This window comes from Amphibalanus amphitrite, unplaced genomic scaffold, assembly GCF_019059575.1.
Source record: "Amphibalanus amphitrite isolate SeventyFive unplaced genomic scaffold, NRLGWU_Aamphi_draft 000249F_arrow, whole genome shotgun sequence".
NCBI classification, from domain to species: domain Eukaryota; kingdom Metazoa; phylum Arthropoda; class Thecostraca; order Balanomorpha; family Balanidae; genus Amphibalanus; species Amphibalanus amphitrite.
Genome location: NW_024881744.1, coordinates 53,813 through 71,443, shown reverse-complemented (window position 1 = coordinate 71,443; position 17,631 = coordinate 53,813). Strand labels below are relative to the sequence as shown.

Genomic DNA, 17,631 nt, shown 5'->3' with positions numbered 1-17,631 from the left:
ACTTCGCTCAACGTGATCTACATTTCTAAAAAAAAATTAAGAAAATGTCAAAAGGGGGGTTGAGGGGGGTAAAAACGGGCAAATTGCAGATACATTTTAGACTGCTTATCACGGCCAGGTTTCTGAACCAATCTTAACGCAACTTTTGCCGATCGATAAAGAATGAACCAGGAATTCACATGGATCCTAAAAATATGCATTTTCAAAAATCATAGGCGGATACAGATCATTGAGATTGGGGGTACACAAAAAGTATAGCAAATAAGGTTTTTGTTGGTACTGTTTCTAAAAAGGGTGGTAATGGTCTTGTTATGTTACAATTTTCTTATGAGAGAACGACTACAATTGTATTGGTCATGCATAGGCGGTGTCAGGGCACCTATGTTGGGAGGTAAAACATAACCCCCCTTTTTGGACGCCTGGATCCGCCTATTATAGCAAAAACGTGTCAAAAGAGGATGCACAATAACTTTGTATATGTTATCACATGATAAAACTGGTGCATACAGTTATAATACATCAGCATCGTGATCATCGCCCAAATGACTCGCTTCACGAATAGGACCCCCCAATTCCCAGTGCTCTGGAGCCGCCCTTGGTAAAGTTATGAACTTGAAATTTTCAGGGAATGTGCCCAATTTAGTTTTAGGAAAAGTCAGAAAATTTCAGCATCGTAGCTTCAGCGGTTTCGGAGATATTCCCGAAAAACCTGAGGGGTGGATGAAAACAACCCCCCCTGCCACTAATAGGGTTAAGCTGACGTTGAGAGGACTGTATGCTCGTTAAGGGGGAAGAGTATAGGCGGTGTGCCACGCAGCAATCCGGCGGCTCTACGCCGGTTGCGGGAAAATCAGGTCATGTGACTCAGGTCATGTGACTGCCGCGGGTCGAGAGCCACCAATCGCTGTGCGCCACGATTGGCCGGCGGGTGGGCCGTCCGGGCCGCGCGGCGGTGACCCCGCCATTCGTGCACTGGTTCTGTGTGGTTTGTGACGTGTGCGTCTGCGTGAACGGTAAGATTTGCTATTTTGTTACTATGAATTGTTGTAAACCCTCAGTTGTTGTTAACTTTGCTTTGCTTAGTGGTTATTTTTATCGTTGTCTGCATTTGTGCGTTGTTAAGTTAATTTTAATCTGTTGCAGGACGCGGGCTAGTCTGTAGGGCTAGTCTGTGGAGCTAATAGCAAGTTGATAGCGGAGATTATGTCTGAGATTTGAGATTTGAGCTCCGCACCACAATATAGACTAAGAAAGCATCAACACCGTGTCGTGGATGGGAGGCAGCAATCGTGACGCAGAGCTCGGCACCCCGGCCCTACATAACTACTATGCTTTTCAGACCCCATGAGACCCTAATTTTCGGCGATAATTTATTTACTATTTGTCCAATTTGCTTCAATTTTTCACAATGCACATTTCAGCTCAAGCGCCAATTTTTGCCAATATGTTCTCTTAACAAAATATCAAATTTTAGGGTACTTGTCGTTGCCTCGTAATGTTAAAATCGGCTCCGTAAATCCTTCAGTTGAGTAGAGGCTATCCGTGCGTAGGTGTGACGTCACAAACACGTGACCATTAAGCTCCGCCCTCCCGGCGGACGGGGTAGTGACCTTGGCCGGTCAGTCGGCTGCGTGGAGCGGGCGGGGCAGTAGCTGTCGCACCGGGGCGGCTCGCATGGACCGTAGCTGCCGTGCAGGTGTCGTTGCAGCCGTAATTTCATCGAATGGGCTAAATAGCGTGCATAAGTAACGCACCAGCTGAAGCCCTCGACTAATTGTATCTATCACAAATGTAGGTACGTACACCTTTTTCAGTCACAAAAAAATATATAACTTCATGAAATGCCGGATTTCAGCCGATGCCTACGAGATTTATATTTTTCCACACAAGATTCGGGGCTCGTGAAAAAAACGCGCATAAAAGACGCTGTTGATTTCAAATGATTGTGTAAGATTATGTATCGCGTCAGACTACGTCAAAATTGCAAAACAGAATCACCATTAAAGGGACCCTCCCACCTTCAAAAAAGTTTATGAATTGGCATGAAAGTGATGTCGCTCGGTTCAAAAAGAGCGAAAACGAATATCTACCAAATTTCACCGAAAAATATTCACCGGTTTTCAAGATATTAGACTTTTACTTTTGTTTACTTTTTGGGATCTCCGCTGTTTCTAGCGACTTTATTTGGAAGCAATAGTTTGGCAGCTGAAAGTGCGGCACTTGTTGCGTGTAAAGCAGCATATACCACCGCAGGCTACAAAACGTTTTATTCAAACATTTAAAAATCGTTAGATATCTGCGCTGACGTCACACATTCAGAGGGGTATTCCTATGCATTAGCCCCTCTGAATCAAAATGCTGCAATTTTGAAATTCAATATTTCCGATTTAACCCTCGCCGGACCTATTGGTTTTCTACATACGCGCCGGCCGAGGGGGGGGGGGCCGGTACGACCCCCCTCGCCGTTTTGCCCCTGGTGGAGCTAGCGCGTCGCGAAATAAACGAACGTGTGCGCCGTTACGAGACGCAGATATTGGTACCCGATTTTAAGGTCTTAGGTCAACCGGTGACCTCTGAGGTCAGGTCAAGTGCCCCAAGGTACGGTTCAGTTTTTGGTGAATAACTTCGCAAAAAAGGCCGGAGAGCGCCGATTTTGGCAGCATCGTGTTCGCCTCGCTCAGGCGCGTCGAATGATATACTTTTTGTCCGGGTCAGGTCAACTTGGGGTGTTGACCTCAGGTCAAGGTCAGGTCAGCACATCCAGGTCACGAAGTTGGTCGAAAGAGGTCATGTTGCATATCATTCGATTCGGCAGGCCTTCCTGAGTCCATTGGTGGCTTTCCCGACTCGCTAGCTCAATTGGATCAAGAGTTATTGACGAAAAACTAATATGACCTTGATGACGTCATAAATGACGTCACGCAAGGTCAACATTGCAAAAGTGACGTATCTAACCTTGCAAGGAGTGCATTAAATCACGATTCTGTGTGCTTGAAATAGTTGGAGATCGTTCCCAGCGCCAGCATAGCAGTTTTCATTTTTCCCCATTGACTTATAATGGTGAGGTCACGAAAATGACTTGACCTCATATGACCTTTAGGAAAAATCCGAGATATACAAGTTGTGGGACTCATAATGAATACTAGATCCTGCAAGTTTCATTTCCCTGTGACATCTCCTCTGGCAGTGAGGGCGTTGCGAAGTTGCGACATCTGAAGACCGTGCAGAGGTTCACTTATGACGTCATAGATCAGTGACCTGACCTGACCCGAAAATGCGGTTGGTGTCAAAAGATCCGGCTTGGATCAAAGGTCAGGTATGCCAAGTTTCAGCTCTCTATCGCCAGCGTGTTCGGAGCTGTCGCGAATAAACCCTATGGGGGGGGGGGGGGGCGGCACCCGCCCCTCCCCCCTCGGCCGGCGAGGGTTAAGGCATTTCTCGATGTTGTGAGTGCCGAAACCGGTAATTGTGAGCCAGGGACCCCATTTTGGCTATCTCAACTCAAATCTAATGTTAACCCTCGCATGTGTGCGGCGTTTGCCAGCTTCTAATGTGCAGGGGGGGGGGGGTCGGTTTGACCCCCCTTGCCGTTTGGCCCCTGATCGAGCTAGAGCTTCGCGGAAAAAACGAGCGTGTTGCCCGTGACGAGAGGAAGCCGATGATACCCAATTTTAAGGTCCTAGGTCATTGGTTGACCTTCCAGGTCAGGTCAATGACCCAAAGTCGGGAAAATCGGGACCTGTTAGAAAGTCGTAAAGTGTGGCTGCTAAGGGGTTTTTCGGGGTGCTGATCACGAATATCGTGTTAGTTTTGATCACAGATGATGTCTTTAAGCATTTTGACCAGGTCGGGTCAGGTCAGGTCAGGTCAACCAGTAGGGGTCGTGACGGGTATTCGTAGTACGTGTCAACCGCCTCTGACAGCTTCGTAACATGTTACGAAGTCACCAAAACTACTTCGTAAATGTTCAAATGGTTGCTAAATTCGAATTCAGCTCCAAAAACTAGCCTAGAAACATGTAAAACTCGAAAAAGTGAACCGAGGTCACCAAAGGTCACTGACCTGACCTGACCTTCAGGTGACCTTGACATCCACCCTTATGCATGGGAGCAACATCAAATCACATGTTTGAACGTTTGAAACCACGAAAAGCTTGCAAACGCGCGGCTAATGCAAGCCGATATACGCGGAATCGCGATTCCGGCCAAACATGGTCTCGGAAAAGAGGTCATAGGTCAAAGGTCATTGGGGTCAGGGTCATGAAATTTTCAGGATAGGTGTAAAATTGATCAATGCGAGGGTACTGAAAGTTTCGTCGCGATCAGGCGCTTTTTACGCGAGTTATTCGCGAAAAACCATGGGGGGGTCCATCCGACCCCCCTACACATGCGAGGGTTAAGGTGGGAGGGTCCCTTTAACATGATGCAATTTATGTGTTTGATATATGAAATTTGATTAGGAATATGCCGGCGTGATCGATTTATATCATTCCGGTGCAACTAAGCATTGAACACCTTCAGGACTAATCCATTTGATCATAGACTTAGGTTGAGGAGGTCGCCAAACTAACTTTGCCCCCAGAGCTTGTGCGTTGAAATGCAAACATGAAAAGTAAAAGCCTAGAGATAGTTTCCTCACCATTGAGGACATACCTACTGTTACTTAAGTTTTACAAAATAAGATACGAGTTTATTGATGATCGTTCTCGTGTAGTGCCCAACGTCCGCCTGCCACATTGCTATTTCTTTTCGTGCACGTCTTAACACGCGCAGTGGAAGGGGGGGGGCGGATTTCGCCCACCCCTCCTGTTTTTCGCCAATAACTCGCGCCGCAAGCATGATATCAATGTGAAATTTCGGCTACCTGTCCAAAATTGAATTGCGGATCTTCTCGTGCAAGAAGTAAGAAAATCGGTTCACATCTTTTCTAGTAATAGTGGTGTAAAGTCAAACATCCTGCCGCCGCGGCGCCGCGGCGGCGCGGCGGCCGGCGCTAGCCGTTACGCGCCGCCTGAATTGTAGACTGTGCCGGGGCGGGGTGGTTCCGTCTTTACATCGCGCTCCTTACCGCTGATTATATTCGATTCGCGTCAAATTCGATGAGAAGACTGAGAAATGTACAGGCAATCATATGGTCAAAGAATTTTGAAAATCGGCCGGTAACAACTTGAGTTATGAGTGTGTAAACACAAAATTGTGATTGCCGCGTTTCCCGCGTCGGCCGATCCCGCTTCAGCCGGCGACATCTTACCCTTAGCAGGCTTCTAACTGCCATATTTATTGTTGGATTATCTAGAAATTCACCATACATACTCACAAATGTTCGTTCTTTCGTATAGTGAAAGATTAAAGAAAATCGGCCGGTAACTTTTTGAGTTATCGGCGTGTAAACGCAAAAAAGTCGCTAATATGGCAGATTTGACCACATTTGACCTCATTTGACCTTGAAGACATTGACCTAGGGTCATGAAATTCACACACAACAGAGTTCCTCATGGCCCCCAACTACCCTCCAAATTTCGTCTTTCTAGCTCCAGTGGGAGCTGAGATCTTAGGGGGGGGGCGACATCCGCCCCCCCCTTCCACTGGGCGTAGTACTCGCAACCCTTCCACTGCGCGTGTTAACCCTCGCCCGCACATGCCATTTTCCCATCCTAGAACGCACATGGGGGGTGGGTTGCCAACCCCCCCCCCCGCGCCATTTCGTTTCTGTTGGAGATAGAGCTTAGCGGTAAAGACAAAAAAGATTCTTTGGGAAGAGACAAATACAATGATACCCAGTTTTACCTTCTCAGGTCAGTCATTGACCTTCCAGGTCAGGTCAAACTAAAAAATGTTGCTGTTTTGGGTCACCGTTGGATTTCAAGTGCGCTGCTTATCATATACCGATGACGATGCCGTTTTCTGGTGCCAAGCCAGCTAGAACCTCTTTGTCACACTATCCGACCAGGTTTTTGATGCTGAGGTCATTTCAGGTCAAGTTAGGTCAAGGTCAATTATATGTGTTTGTATGTCTGTGTGTGTCTGTGTGTATACTGATGTGTGCACCGATTGTTTATGTGTCCACATTACATGAAATCATGATCTGAGAAGCTTTTACCAAAAATGCAGTCAAAAAATTCACAAAAAAGTAAATTCCGCTTGCCTAAAACGCAATTATCTTAGATGACCTAGGTTGACCTTGACCTTGACCTTGACATCTGTACATCGTCGAACAACATGTTCCATGATAGGTGGGAGGTAAGACTGGTAAAAAAGGCCGAAATCAATGTGTCAAAAGCTCACAAGGCCCATAGCCAACGCAAGATGTCGAGAATTGGCCATTTGGGTCATAACATGACCTGAAAAACAAGGTCATATCTCCGAAACCAATAACCACAGAAACTTGAAATTTTCAGTGGACATCAAGAACGGATAGAGGAGCAGCTATACGAAACATCAGCCTTCTAGCTCTAAAAATGTTGAGTGCAGAGCAGAAAGACTACCTGGGGGGGGGGGGGTGGCAACTGGCTACCACCACCCCCCATGTGCGGGCAAGGGTTAACAATATAACACACACATGACACCGCGATAAAGGCCATTTCTACCATACGACATATTACGCTTCTGCCCCACCCGGCGCCCCGCACCGCTTCACGAATCACGAATACGGTCGTTTCGCTGGAGCGATGCCCCAGGCACTCGGCCGTGCCCGAGACTCTTCATCCTACTTTGTTCATTGTTGCTTTCTGCGCCTTCCTCAGAAACATTTATTGGCACTGCCAAATATATCAATATTTTTGGGTCAAGCAGAGGCTTACACATGATCTTATAGGTAATCGGGTAGTGACCTGACCCAACCTGACGATGAGATAGGTGCAACTCCGGCTCTAAATAAATGTTCAGAGTCCAAGAGTCTATCCATCTTTCCTTCTACGGCCGGTTCCGTTCCAATAGATCCTACACCTTGTACCTTGATTCTGATCATTTTGAATATTCTGAGCTGGTTCGACGTTTAAATACCAAAATAAGGTGGAGAGGATACCAAATGCCCTCAAACGGATATTTTTTGGCTTTCGTCCCGAAACAACTTTGCCAGCTTCACTTGTCTCCAGTATGTGGTCCCGCTCCGACCTCTCCGCGGTGCTGACACCGACTGAAGCGACATAGACCCATGGCGGTCACGGCCAGTGGGCCGAGTTTAGTTGGGCCCGGCGCAACGTGATTGGCCAGCGCTCCTATCCAATCCGGTGCGGTAGCGAGAGAGCCTCTATCCGGGTGCAAAAACTGAGTAATATTACGAGCCATTAGCCAACGACAAGTGCTCTAAATTTTGAATTTTTGTTAAGAGACCATATTGACAAAAATTGGCGCTTGAGCTGAAATATCGCCTGCCAAAATTTCAAGCTAATTGGACAAAAATTGAAGAAATTATCGCCGAAAAGCAGGGTCTCATGGGGTCTGAAATGCATAGTAGATGGCGTTGAGCCTTAGTCGAGTCCATGTCAAATTCAAGGAGAGGTCACTACCGAGCTGGGCCAGTTGGGGAGGTGGGTGAGGGGGGGGGTGGCGAGGTCACGGGACGGGTGACCTGTCAAACAGCCCCGGCGCGGTTGGGCACTGCCGCAGGCAAATGGCGCACTCCAGCCGGCCTGTTCCATATCGCGGTGGTGGGCCCGGCGGCCGGTAGCCTGGCCGCTTGGAAGGGAAGGATGATGAGGCGTTGTTTACTGCGGCCGGTTTATCTATTGTCAAGTTTCAACTAACTATGATGCACTCAAATGCTTGCGAATGCTCCGAGCGTCCAGTAGCTCTAAGGATTAAGGTTATTCGTATCTCCTGAAATTTTCATTTGATATAATTAAAGCACAAGAAAGATCGTATCGTTCGCCGGTTTTTGACTGGCTGGCGTTTCTTGTGTAGAGCGCTCTTGTGTAAATAATTATAACGCAGGCTATTATGTTTTTGATGACGGGCCTCTAAGGTCAAGTTTAGACGTTAAAAAGAAGATGGGGAAACGTGGGCAAATAGGCCCATTTTTCTGCATTAAGTCTCGAATAAAAAAAGTGTTATACGTATAAGTTAAAAAACAATAAGACCATTTAACAAAAATATTTGACCCGAAATTAAATTCTGTTTTGTCTGACCATGATTGCGTGTAGGACCCCGGTGCAACCTGGTTCGAACCGGTCGAATCTGGTTCGGCTCCCTCATTTACCGGGCTTAGCCTAGTAACATTGACAGACGTCAGACATTCAACCAACAACTTTGGCCGAAACACTGACAAGCAAGCTGCTCAGGGCGATGGATGCCCGTAGCGCAGAGGGTGGGTAACCTGTGAGCTGAATGCGATGTCGTGAGTTCGAGCCTCACTCCCGGCTCTAGTTTTATCTAGACACGAACCAAAACCTTTCCTTCTACTGCAACACTGACAAGCACGGTGATTTATCTTTTCCCAATATCCTCTCAACAACGTTAAAATTGTCGCACCTAAAGGTTTTGCTAAGCTAATCTTTAAAAATATTTTTGGTCATTTTTCTGGACCCATATTAACTCTTTTTCTTTTCTTCTTTCTTTTCTTTTTAATCTTTTCGACCCGATTAAACCCACAAATGCTGAGCGTGCCAAACAATGAAAAAAAACATGAAACTCAAAGAACAATTTAGAAAAGTCAAAGACAGCATGCAAATGTCGACTGAAAGTTTAGGTGCTAGATTTCAATTATCATTTGTTTAAGATTTTTGCTGAAGTGAATGGCGTTTTTCGCTTGCCCGTTTGTTTGAGATGATTATTCCCTTCAGTCGCATTTTTTCTGGCTCCTCATGAAAAGGATACCACCATACCGGAGTGAATGCACCCGCAACCATCATCCCCTCCCCTCAGCCTCGGCGCAGTGACGGCCGGCCCACTCCCGGCGCCAAGCCCACGCTCCGCGCCGCGATAGCGCGTCACTCCCCTCCCTCCCTCCTTCCCCCACAATGACCGGTGACCCCACTCCCCTCGCGATTTGGACTCGCCCTACCCCGACCGTAGCGCCACGTGGTGGCTCTGGAGATCTTAACCCGCGCGGGGCTGGGGGGGGGGGGTAAATTTTACCCCCCCCCCCTCAGGAATTTTTGCGATATCTCAAAAACGGCGGCGCGCAGCGCCGCCAAACTTTCAGTACCTTTTTTTACATCAATTTGACACGTTCCCTGAAAATTTGAGCGAAATCCGTCGGAAATTTTTTGAGAAATTGACGTTTTAGTGACGTCATGTTCGCCATTTTCGCCTCAAAAACGGCAAAAGTTCAAACGCCGCTAACATCTTCATTTTTAAAGGAATCAAGACGTAACAAAAAAGGTTATACGTAATTTTACTTTGTCTATCAAATGGCTATCTCGGTTTTTTGAAAATTTTGGATTTTGGCCTAAAGTTTTTCAAAAAACTGACTTTTTTGGGAAAATCATTATAAAATCCAAAATTTTGAGTCTATCGAAAAAACCGGAATATATGTCAGAGAAGTGGTCTATGTGCACCTACATACCAAATTTTAGAAGAATCGGTTCAAAAATGTGGGAGTTATCCAAAATTTTATGACGTCACGACACACAAAATTTTTGAAAAATGACTTTTTTGGAAGTTCTAGACCTCGTACGGAAACAAAAATAGCACCATTCGATTCGCCGTGAAAAACTGCATCAGATAGACACCTTTTTAGGCCTTAACAACCAACTTCAAAATTTGACCTCACTTGACCTGACCTTGACCTGACCTCGATCTGAAATTCATCCAGAGGTGGTCCATATCACTTATTGAGTGTGCCTATTGAATTCTATGAGTAAAATGACCCATAAAACATGTGTCGCACATGCCCTTTTCTATATTTTGTTTTTTGGTGACCTGACCTGACCTGACCTGACCTTGACCTTGACCTCTGAATGATATTGTATGCAACGAATATTGTCTTGGTAGCCTAAGAACACGTTTTGGGCGATCAGTCTCAGTCCATGACTCCATTCTTCGGCAACTACGGTGCAAGGCCGATACTGTAGAAACTTGCAATTTGTACCCTTGACCTGACCTTGACCTTGACCTCAAACTTTAAATTAAGTACATGTTTTTAGTAGTTCGTGATGAGAGCTTTCGATTGGCGTTTGAATTTTCCAAATCGGACCATTAGTTCGGGAGATAACAGGGGGGGTAAAATTTACCCCCCCCCCCAGCCCCGCGCGTTCGGCTGGAGACCCCAGCCCCGCGCGGGTTAACCCTATTAGTGGCAGGGGGGGGTTGTTTTCATCCACCCCTCAGGTTTTTCGGGAATATCTCCGAAACCGCTGAAGCTACGATGCTGAAATTTTCTGACTTTTCCTAAAACTAAATTGGGCACATTCACTGAAAATTTCAAGTTCACACCTTTACCAGGGGCGGCTCCAGACACTGGGAATGGGGGGGTCCTATTCGTGAAGCGAGTCATTTGGGCGAAGATCACGATGCTGATGTATTATAACCCGCGCGGGGCTGGGGGGGGTAAATTTTACCCCCCCCTCGCGAATTTTTGCGATATCTCAAAAACGGCGGCGCGCAGCGCCGCCAAACTTTTAGTACCTTTTCTTACATCAATTTGACACGTTCCCTGAAAATTTGAGCGAAATCCATCGGAAAATTTTTGAGAAATTGACGTTTTAGTGACGTCATGTTCGTCATTTTCGCCTCAAAAACGGCAAAAGTTCAAACGCCGCTAGCATCTTCATTTTTAAAGGAATCAAGACGTAACAAAAAAGGTTATACGTAATTTTACTTTGTCTATCAAATGGCTATCTCGGTTTTTTGAAAATTTTGGATTTTGGCCTAAATTTTTTCAAAAAACTGACTTTTTTGGGAAAATCATTATAAAAGCCAAAATTTTGAGTCTATCGAAAAAACCGGAATATATGTCAGAGAAGTGGTCTATGTGCACCTACATACCAAGTTTTAGAAGAATCGGTTCAAAAATGTGGGAGTTATTCAAAATTTTATGACGTCACGACACACAAAATTTTGAAAAATGACTTTTTTGGAAGTTCTAGACCTCGTACGAAAACAAAAATAGCACCATTCGATTCGCCGTGAAAAACTGCATCAGATAGACACCTTTTTAGGCCTTAACAACCAACTTCAAAATTTGACCTCACTTGACCTAACCTTGACCTGACCTCGACCTGAAATTCATCCAGAGGTGGTCCATATCACTTATTGAGTGTGCCTATTGAATTCTATGAGTAAAATGACCCATAAAACATGTGTCGCACATGCCCTTTTCTATATTTTGTTTTTTGGTGACCTGACCTGACCTGACCTGACCTTGACCTTGACCTCTGAATGATATTGTATGCAACGAATATTGTCTTGGTAGCCTAAGAACACGTTTTGGGCGATCAGTGTCAGTCCATGACTCCATTCTTCGGCAACTACGGTGCAAGGCCGATACTTTAGAAACTTGCAATTTGTACCCTTGACCTGACCTTGACCTTGACCTCAAACTTAAAATTAAGTACATGTTTTAGTAGTTCGTGATGAGAGCTTTCGATTGGCGTTTGAATTTTGCAAATCGGACCGTTAGTTCGGGAGATAACAGGGGGGGTAAAATTTACCCCCCCCCCAGCCCCGCGCGTTCGGCTGGAGACCCCAGCCCCGCGCGGGATAACTGTATACACCAGTTTTACGAACATTGAATGAAAGGTATCATGTGATAACATATACCTACAAAGTTATTGTGCATCCACTTTTGACACGTTTTTGCTATAATAGGCGGATCCAGGCGTCCAAAAAGGGGGGTTATGTTTTACCTCCCAACACAGGTGCCCTGACACCGCCTATGCATGACCAATACAATTGTAGTCGTTTTCTCACAAGAAAATTGTAACATAACAAGACCATTGCCACCCTTTTTAGAAACAGTACCAACAAAAACCTTATTTACTATAGGGTAGACCGGGGCAAGTCGCCCCGCCGAGGTAAAACGCCTCACCGATGTTTCTCGGAACTGGCAGAGTTCTGGGGAACATCCTCTCTTCTATAAACGTGCACTATATGATCATTATATGAGCAGACTGGAAAGAAATTGTGATGACTCTTTCGGGAGATATAGCCAAAATGTGTTTTTTGAGTGATTTTATCTTTTGTGTCAGATTATGCATCATGGCGTTCTTTTATGGTCCACATCAGGTTAACGACTTTTATGTATTTTGAACAACTATGTTTAACGCTTATCATGCCGGGTTGGTTCGTGTTAGATTATATCTTCCTGGAGTGCAAGGCGTTGTTCTCTGACCGAACTACGTGATGGGGTAAAACGCCCCAGTAGGTCGCGGGGCAAAAAGCCCCATGGGGCGTTTTACCTCATGTGTTGTTCGGGCTACCCACTTTCTAATGTTCGGTAGCTGGCGAACAGTAAGTTTCTATGCCTTTATGTGTATTTTTCCTCAGCAACTGGATGGAAAAGGGAGTATTTTGTAAACATTTGCATTGCAATAATTTATTATTTGGTCTTATGAGGCAGGTGAAAAACCTGCTCATACAATAGTGTCATAGCTGAACACCTGACAGGATGGAACGTGCTAACTCTAGTGCCGTGCCCCCAGTGGTCTAACGGACCTCTCACATAAGATTTAAGCCAACTACCATGTTAAATCTTTAACCCTCGCCCGCACATGCCATTTTCCCATCCTAGAACGCAACGCACATGGGGGGTGGTTGCCACCCCCCCCGCGCCATTTCGTTCCTGTTGGAGATAGAGCTTAGCGGTAAAGACCAAAAAGATTCTTTGGGAAGAGACAAATCCAATGATACCCAGTTTTACCTTCTCAGGTCAGTCATTGACCTTCCAGGTCAGGTCAAACTAAAAATGTTGCTGTTTTGGGTCACCGTTGGATATCAAGTGTGCTGCTTATCAAATACCGATGGCGATGCTGTTTTCTGGTGCCAAGCCAGCTAGAACCTCTTTGTCACACTACCCGACCAGAATTTTGCTGCTGAGGTCATTTCAGGTCAAGTTAGGTCAAGGTCAATTATATGTGTTTGTATGTCTGTGTGTGTCTGTGTGTATACTGATGTGTGCACCGATTGTTTTTGGGTCCATATTATATGAAATATGATCTGAGAAGCTTTTACCAAAAATGCAGCCAAAAAAAACTTCAAAAAAGTAAATTCAGCTTGCCTAAAACGCAATTATCTTAGATGACCTAGGTTGACCTTGACCCTGACCTTGACCCCTGTACATCATCGAACAACATGTTCCATGATAGGTGGGAGGTAAGACTGCAAAAAAGGCCGAAATCAGGGTGTCAAAAGCTCAAAGGCCCACGGCTAACGCAATATGTTGAGAATTGGCCATTTGGGTCATGACATGACCTGACAAACAAGGTCATATCTCCGAAACCAAAAATCACAGAAACTTGAAATTTTCAGTGGACATCAAGAAAGGATAGAGGAGCAGCTATACGAAAAATCAGCCTTCTAGCTCTAAAAATGTTGAGTGCAGAGCAGAAAGACTACCTGGGGGGGGTGGCAACCACCCCCCCATGTGCGGGCGAGGGTTAATCTAAAGTATGGGGCTACTTGCCCAGGCCGTGGGGCGTTTTGCCCTGGGGTTGGGGCAAAATGCCTCATTTGCAGTTGCTTCACAAATCACTTCCTAGCTTGGAGTCCGATCATAAGTGAATGAATTTGAGGGGTGCAATTTAAAGTAAAATGTCCAAAGAACGCATTGAGCACAAATTTGGCCTTCCAGGTGATGTGGGACAAAATTTATGTAGCAAAATAAATTATCTGGGGCGTCTTGCCCCAGGCTACCCTACTTTTTGTGTACCTCCAATCTCAATGATCTGTATCCGCCTATGCTTTTTGAAAATGCATATTTTTAGGATCCATGTGAATTCCTGGTTCATTCTCTATCGATCGGCAAAAGTTGCGTTAACCCGCGCACCGACGGGGGTCTGCGCCAACTTAGTACCGACGGGGGGGGGGCGGATGACCGCCCCCCCCCCCCCTGAGATCTCGAGAACGAAGCAAGATAGCGACAAGCGGTAAACGGCATCGGATACGCACGGTCAAGATCTACAATTTTTACAAAGGTCATTTTCAGGTCAGGTCAAAGATGACGTCACAGGGGTCGAAAAAGTCAAAATGGCGGCGCTAAATATGGAGAGTTTTTCTCGAATAACTTTCGAATTAGTCAAGATAGGAACAAACTAAGGGCATCATCGTGATCCTCTCGTCAATCCGCATCGAATGATATATATGTTGACCTCGAAAGGTCAAGGTCAAGGTTGACCTCAGGTCACGTGACCTCGAGGTCATCATGTATATCATTCGATGCGTCTTGACGAGCTGAACACAATGAGACCATCCACGCGTCTGTATCTGGTTCCTGTACGGAGTTATTGGCCAAAAACCTTTGGTGACCTTTGATGACGTCACATGACCTCACAGCTGCCCAACAGCAAAACAGACCTCAAGGTAGTGAAGGTTGATCGTATATGAAGTCATGTATGGTATATGGGGCCATTCCGACCCGTTTTAGTGGTAAAAACAGGGAGTTGATTTTTCCCCCATTGACTTATAATGGGGAGGTCGCGAAATTGACCTGACCTTAGGTCACCGATATCAAAATTCCGAGATATACAAATTGTAGCTACTAATGACCTTATAACATCCTGCGACTTTCAAAGGCCTCCACATCTACTGTAGCTCTGGCACGGTGGCAAAGTTGCAAAAAAGTGACTTGAGGTTGGGTCATTCAAAGTGACCTGGTGACCTGACCTTGAAAGGTAGGAGGTTCAAACTTGCACACCATGTGTAAAATTGATAAGGGAATAGTCATACCAAATTTCGCGGCGCTACGCGCCGCGGTTTTCCCGCTATTCGCGAAAAACCTCAGGGGGGCGGATATCCGCCCCCCCCCCGTCGGTGCGCGGGTTAAGATTGGTTCAGAAACCTGGCCGTGATTAACAGTCTAAAATGTATCTGCAATTTGCCCGTTTTTACCCCCCTCTACCCCCCTATTGACATTTTTTAATTTTTATTTTTTAGAAATGTAGATCACGTTGAGCGAAATCGAATGCCGTTTGAATTTTGAAAATCGGCCCGTTAGATCTCGAGATATCAAGGGGGGGTCGTAAACAGCCCCCCCCCCTCCGCCACTAATAGGGGTAGCCAGGAGCCTGCCACGAATAGGGTTAAATAGACCCACTGTACAGCCCACCGCTAAAGTAATGTAGGGTTTTACCAATCTCAACGGTTGGCTTTGACTGACGATTGTTTAATGCGGAATGATCGAAAAGAAGATGTCAATAGCTAAAGTTGCAGCTGCAAGGGTGACGATACATGTAAGCTACATTCAAAGTTTCATTGTAGTCTGGTTAATCGTTCCTAAGCTTCAGAAGCAGAACATACCCATGACTGAAACCCCACATTACTTCTGCTGTGGACTGTACATACCAAGGCTAGAACTGAATGCAAAGCAGTGAAATAAATAATAAAACTCACCGATTTTTTGCTGGTGCAGCCATTCAAGTGCCTTTGACGAATCTCTAAGAATGCTGATTTCATCGAGATTATCAAGCTCGTCCATATCAGGTTTGGTATGGACGCCCTGCTTCCTTTCCACGTAGTCTTCCACCGTACCGAGTGCTAACTCCATCGCAATATAGTAGAAGTTGTCAGTCCTTTGCGTCATGTAGTACCTTAAAAATGAGTGAAAAGGGGCTTTTAGATTAAACCTGGTTCTGCTCACGGGGTGTTTGAATACCCCCTAACGCTTTCCGCCAAACCTAAAAGAAACGGCGACACGTACACTACAGATGCACTACACTGTACACACTGTACAAATATGTACACTTTTAGATGCATAAAAAGTCACGTGGCTGATGCATTGGTCACAGAGGGTCATAGAGGGTCACATCGATCCCACATGCATTGGTCACAGATTACCTGATGACCCTCGCGTCATCCTCTTCGACTTTCAACAGGTTGCCTACTTCATTTTCTATCAGCAGTCGCTCTTCATCAGTGCGGTAATGGATGCGCTTTATCGCCACTTCTTGCCGCATGTCGCATTGTCCTCTGTACAGGGAAGATATGTCATACTGGTGTCATACATGTCAAGCAAGATCTAAAGTAAAAAAATCAGCACCGGACCTAGCAAAGACGGAAATGAAGCCAGTGTAGGCATTTATTGCACCCATGTGTAGTATTCATCACAAATGCTGGTCCTCGTGGGTACCTACTCTAGCGTGATCTTCAAAAGCGTCATCAGCATCGCCAGCTCTTAACCGGAAAACTCTATCATATTCATATAGCCTTAATATAAGCCGAATTCCAAAACATTGCAGGCTAAGATTAAAAAAACGGGCATTGTATAAACGCCACTGCACAGCAGACACCAAAGCCCGGAGCCGTAACAAGCTATATGACACGCTTCTACTTACCGAAAAAACAGTAGATAAGGCACCCTTCCCCAAGAAGCCGCTTTAGCGAACGTGATGCTCCCAACGGTAGTGATGTCTCCGTCCCTTTTTTCCCTGTCGGCAATATTAGTTTAACCCGCGCCGTGCTGGTGGCCATATGTTTTCCGTGTCGTGTTCGGGGGGGGGGCGTTTTCACGTCCCCCCTTCAAATTTGGCTCCTGGGCCACGTAGCGACACGCGGTAAGCAGCAATCGAAAGAGCGTCAAAAATAAAGACGGGAATACTTAAGTTGTTTTAGGTCCGGTCACCAGAGGTCACCAATGGTCAAATTTAGTCCACTTCAATTTTGCCACTGCTAAAGGCTAACTTGGGAATCAATAGACCTAAAGCGCCGCAAAAAAAGCGCATTCGATAGCCCTTTTACAGACCTTTCTGAGCAATGTTCTCAGATTTGGACTCAGGTCAACGGTTTAGCCTCCAGGGGCAAAAACTCAAAAAACAGCCGGTTTCACGAACAGTGATTTTCGGTAATAACTTTTGACTCAAGCAAGTCACCTTTTAGCCAGCATCGTGCTCCTCTCGTCAAGATGCGTCGAATGAACTATTTGTTGACCTTGAAAGGTCATTTGGAAAATTTGATCTTAGGGTTAAGGTCATGACCTGACCGGAAAGGGCCATGTTGCATATCAGTCGATCCGTATCGTCGAGCTGAAGACATCTGACGTGTTTTCACCACTCTAGCGCGTCTCTATCAAAAGTTGTAGCCAAAAAACTGCTAGTGACCGTTCATGACCTGATATGACCTCAGGGGCACATAAAGGGGTCACAGGAGCATTTTATCGATTCATTGTGTCATGTTTACCCATGCACCGATGTTTGAGAGGGTTTTGAACGATATTCGTCCAAGAGAGGGCATTTCAATTACTCCCATTGACTTAGGTATAAAAGAGAAGTCGCAAAATTGACCTGAACTTAGGTCACAGATATAAAAATCTGAGAAATACATTTTATACTTATTGCCATTCTTATCAATCGCTGAAAGTTTGAAAGTGATCGTTCAGTCGGTGTAGCTCTAGCGAGCCTTTGAACTTTTTTCTGAGGTAAGGTCACTTGACGTGACCTGGTGACCTGACCTTGAACGACCTGGGTCTGAAATTTTTACAACATGTGTGGAAAAAATGCATGAACAGTGAGATGCATGCATGCATGAACATGAACAGGCACGC

At 45.7% G+C, this 17,631-nt stretch overlaps 1 protein-coding gene across 1 annotated transcript in view; it reads right to left on the bottom strand.

The window, feature by feature from the left end:
* LOC122386394 overlaps nucleotides 1-16,056 on the bottom strand; it is a 213,877-nt gene extending 197,821 nt beyond the window's left edge. Inside the window, exons 1-2 of the mRNA XM_043375563.1 lie at nucleotides 15,930-16,056; nucleotides 15,486-15,682 (exon numbers count right to left, since the gene is read on the bottom strand). Coding sequence (XP_043231498.1) covers nucleotides 15,486-15,682; nucleotides 15,930-16,048 — 316 coding nt within the window. The 5' untranslated portion in view covers nucleotides 16,049-16,056. The remainder of the gene's footprint in view (nucleotides 1-15,485; nucleotides 15,683-15,929) is intronic.
* Nucleotides 16,057-17,631: the final 1,575 nt, after the last annotated feature.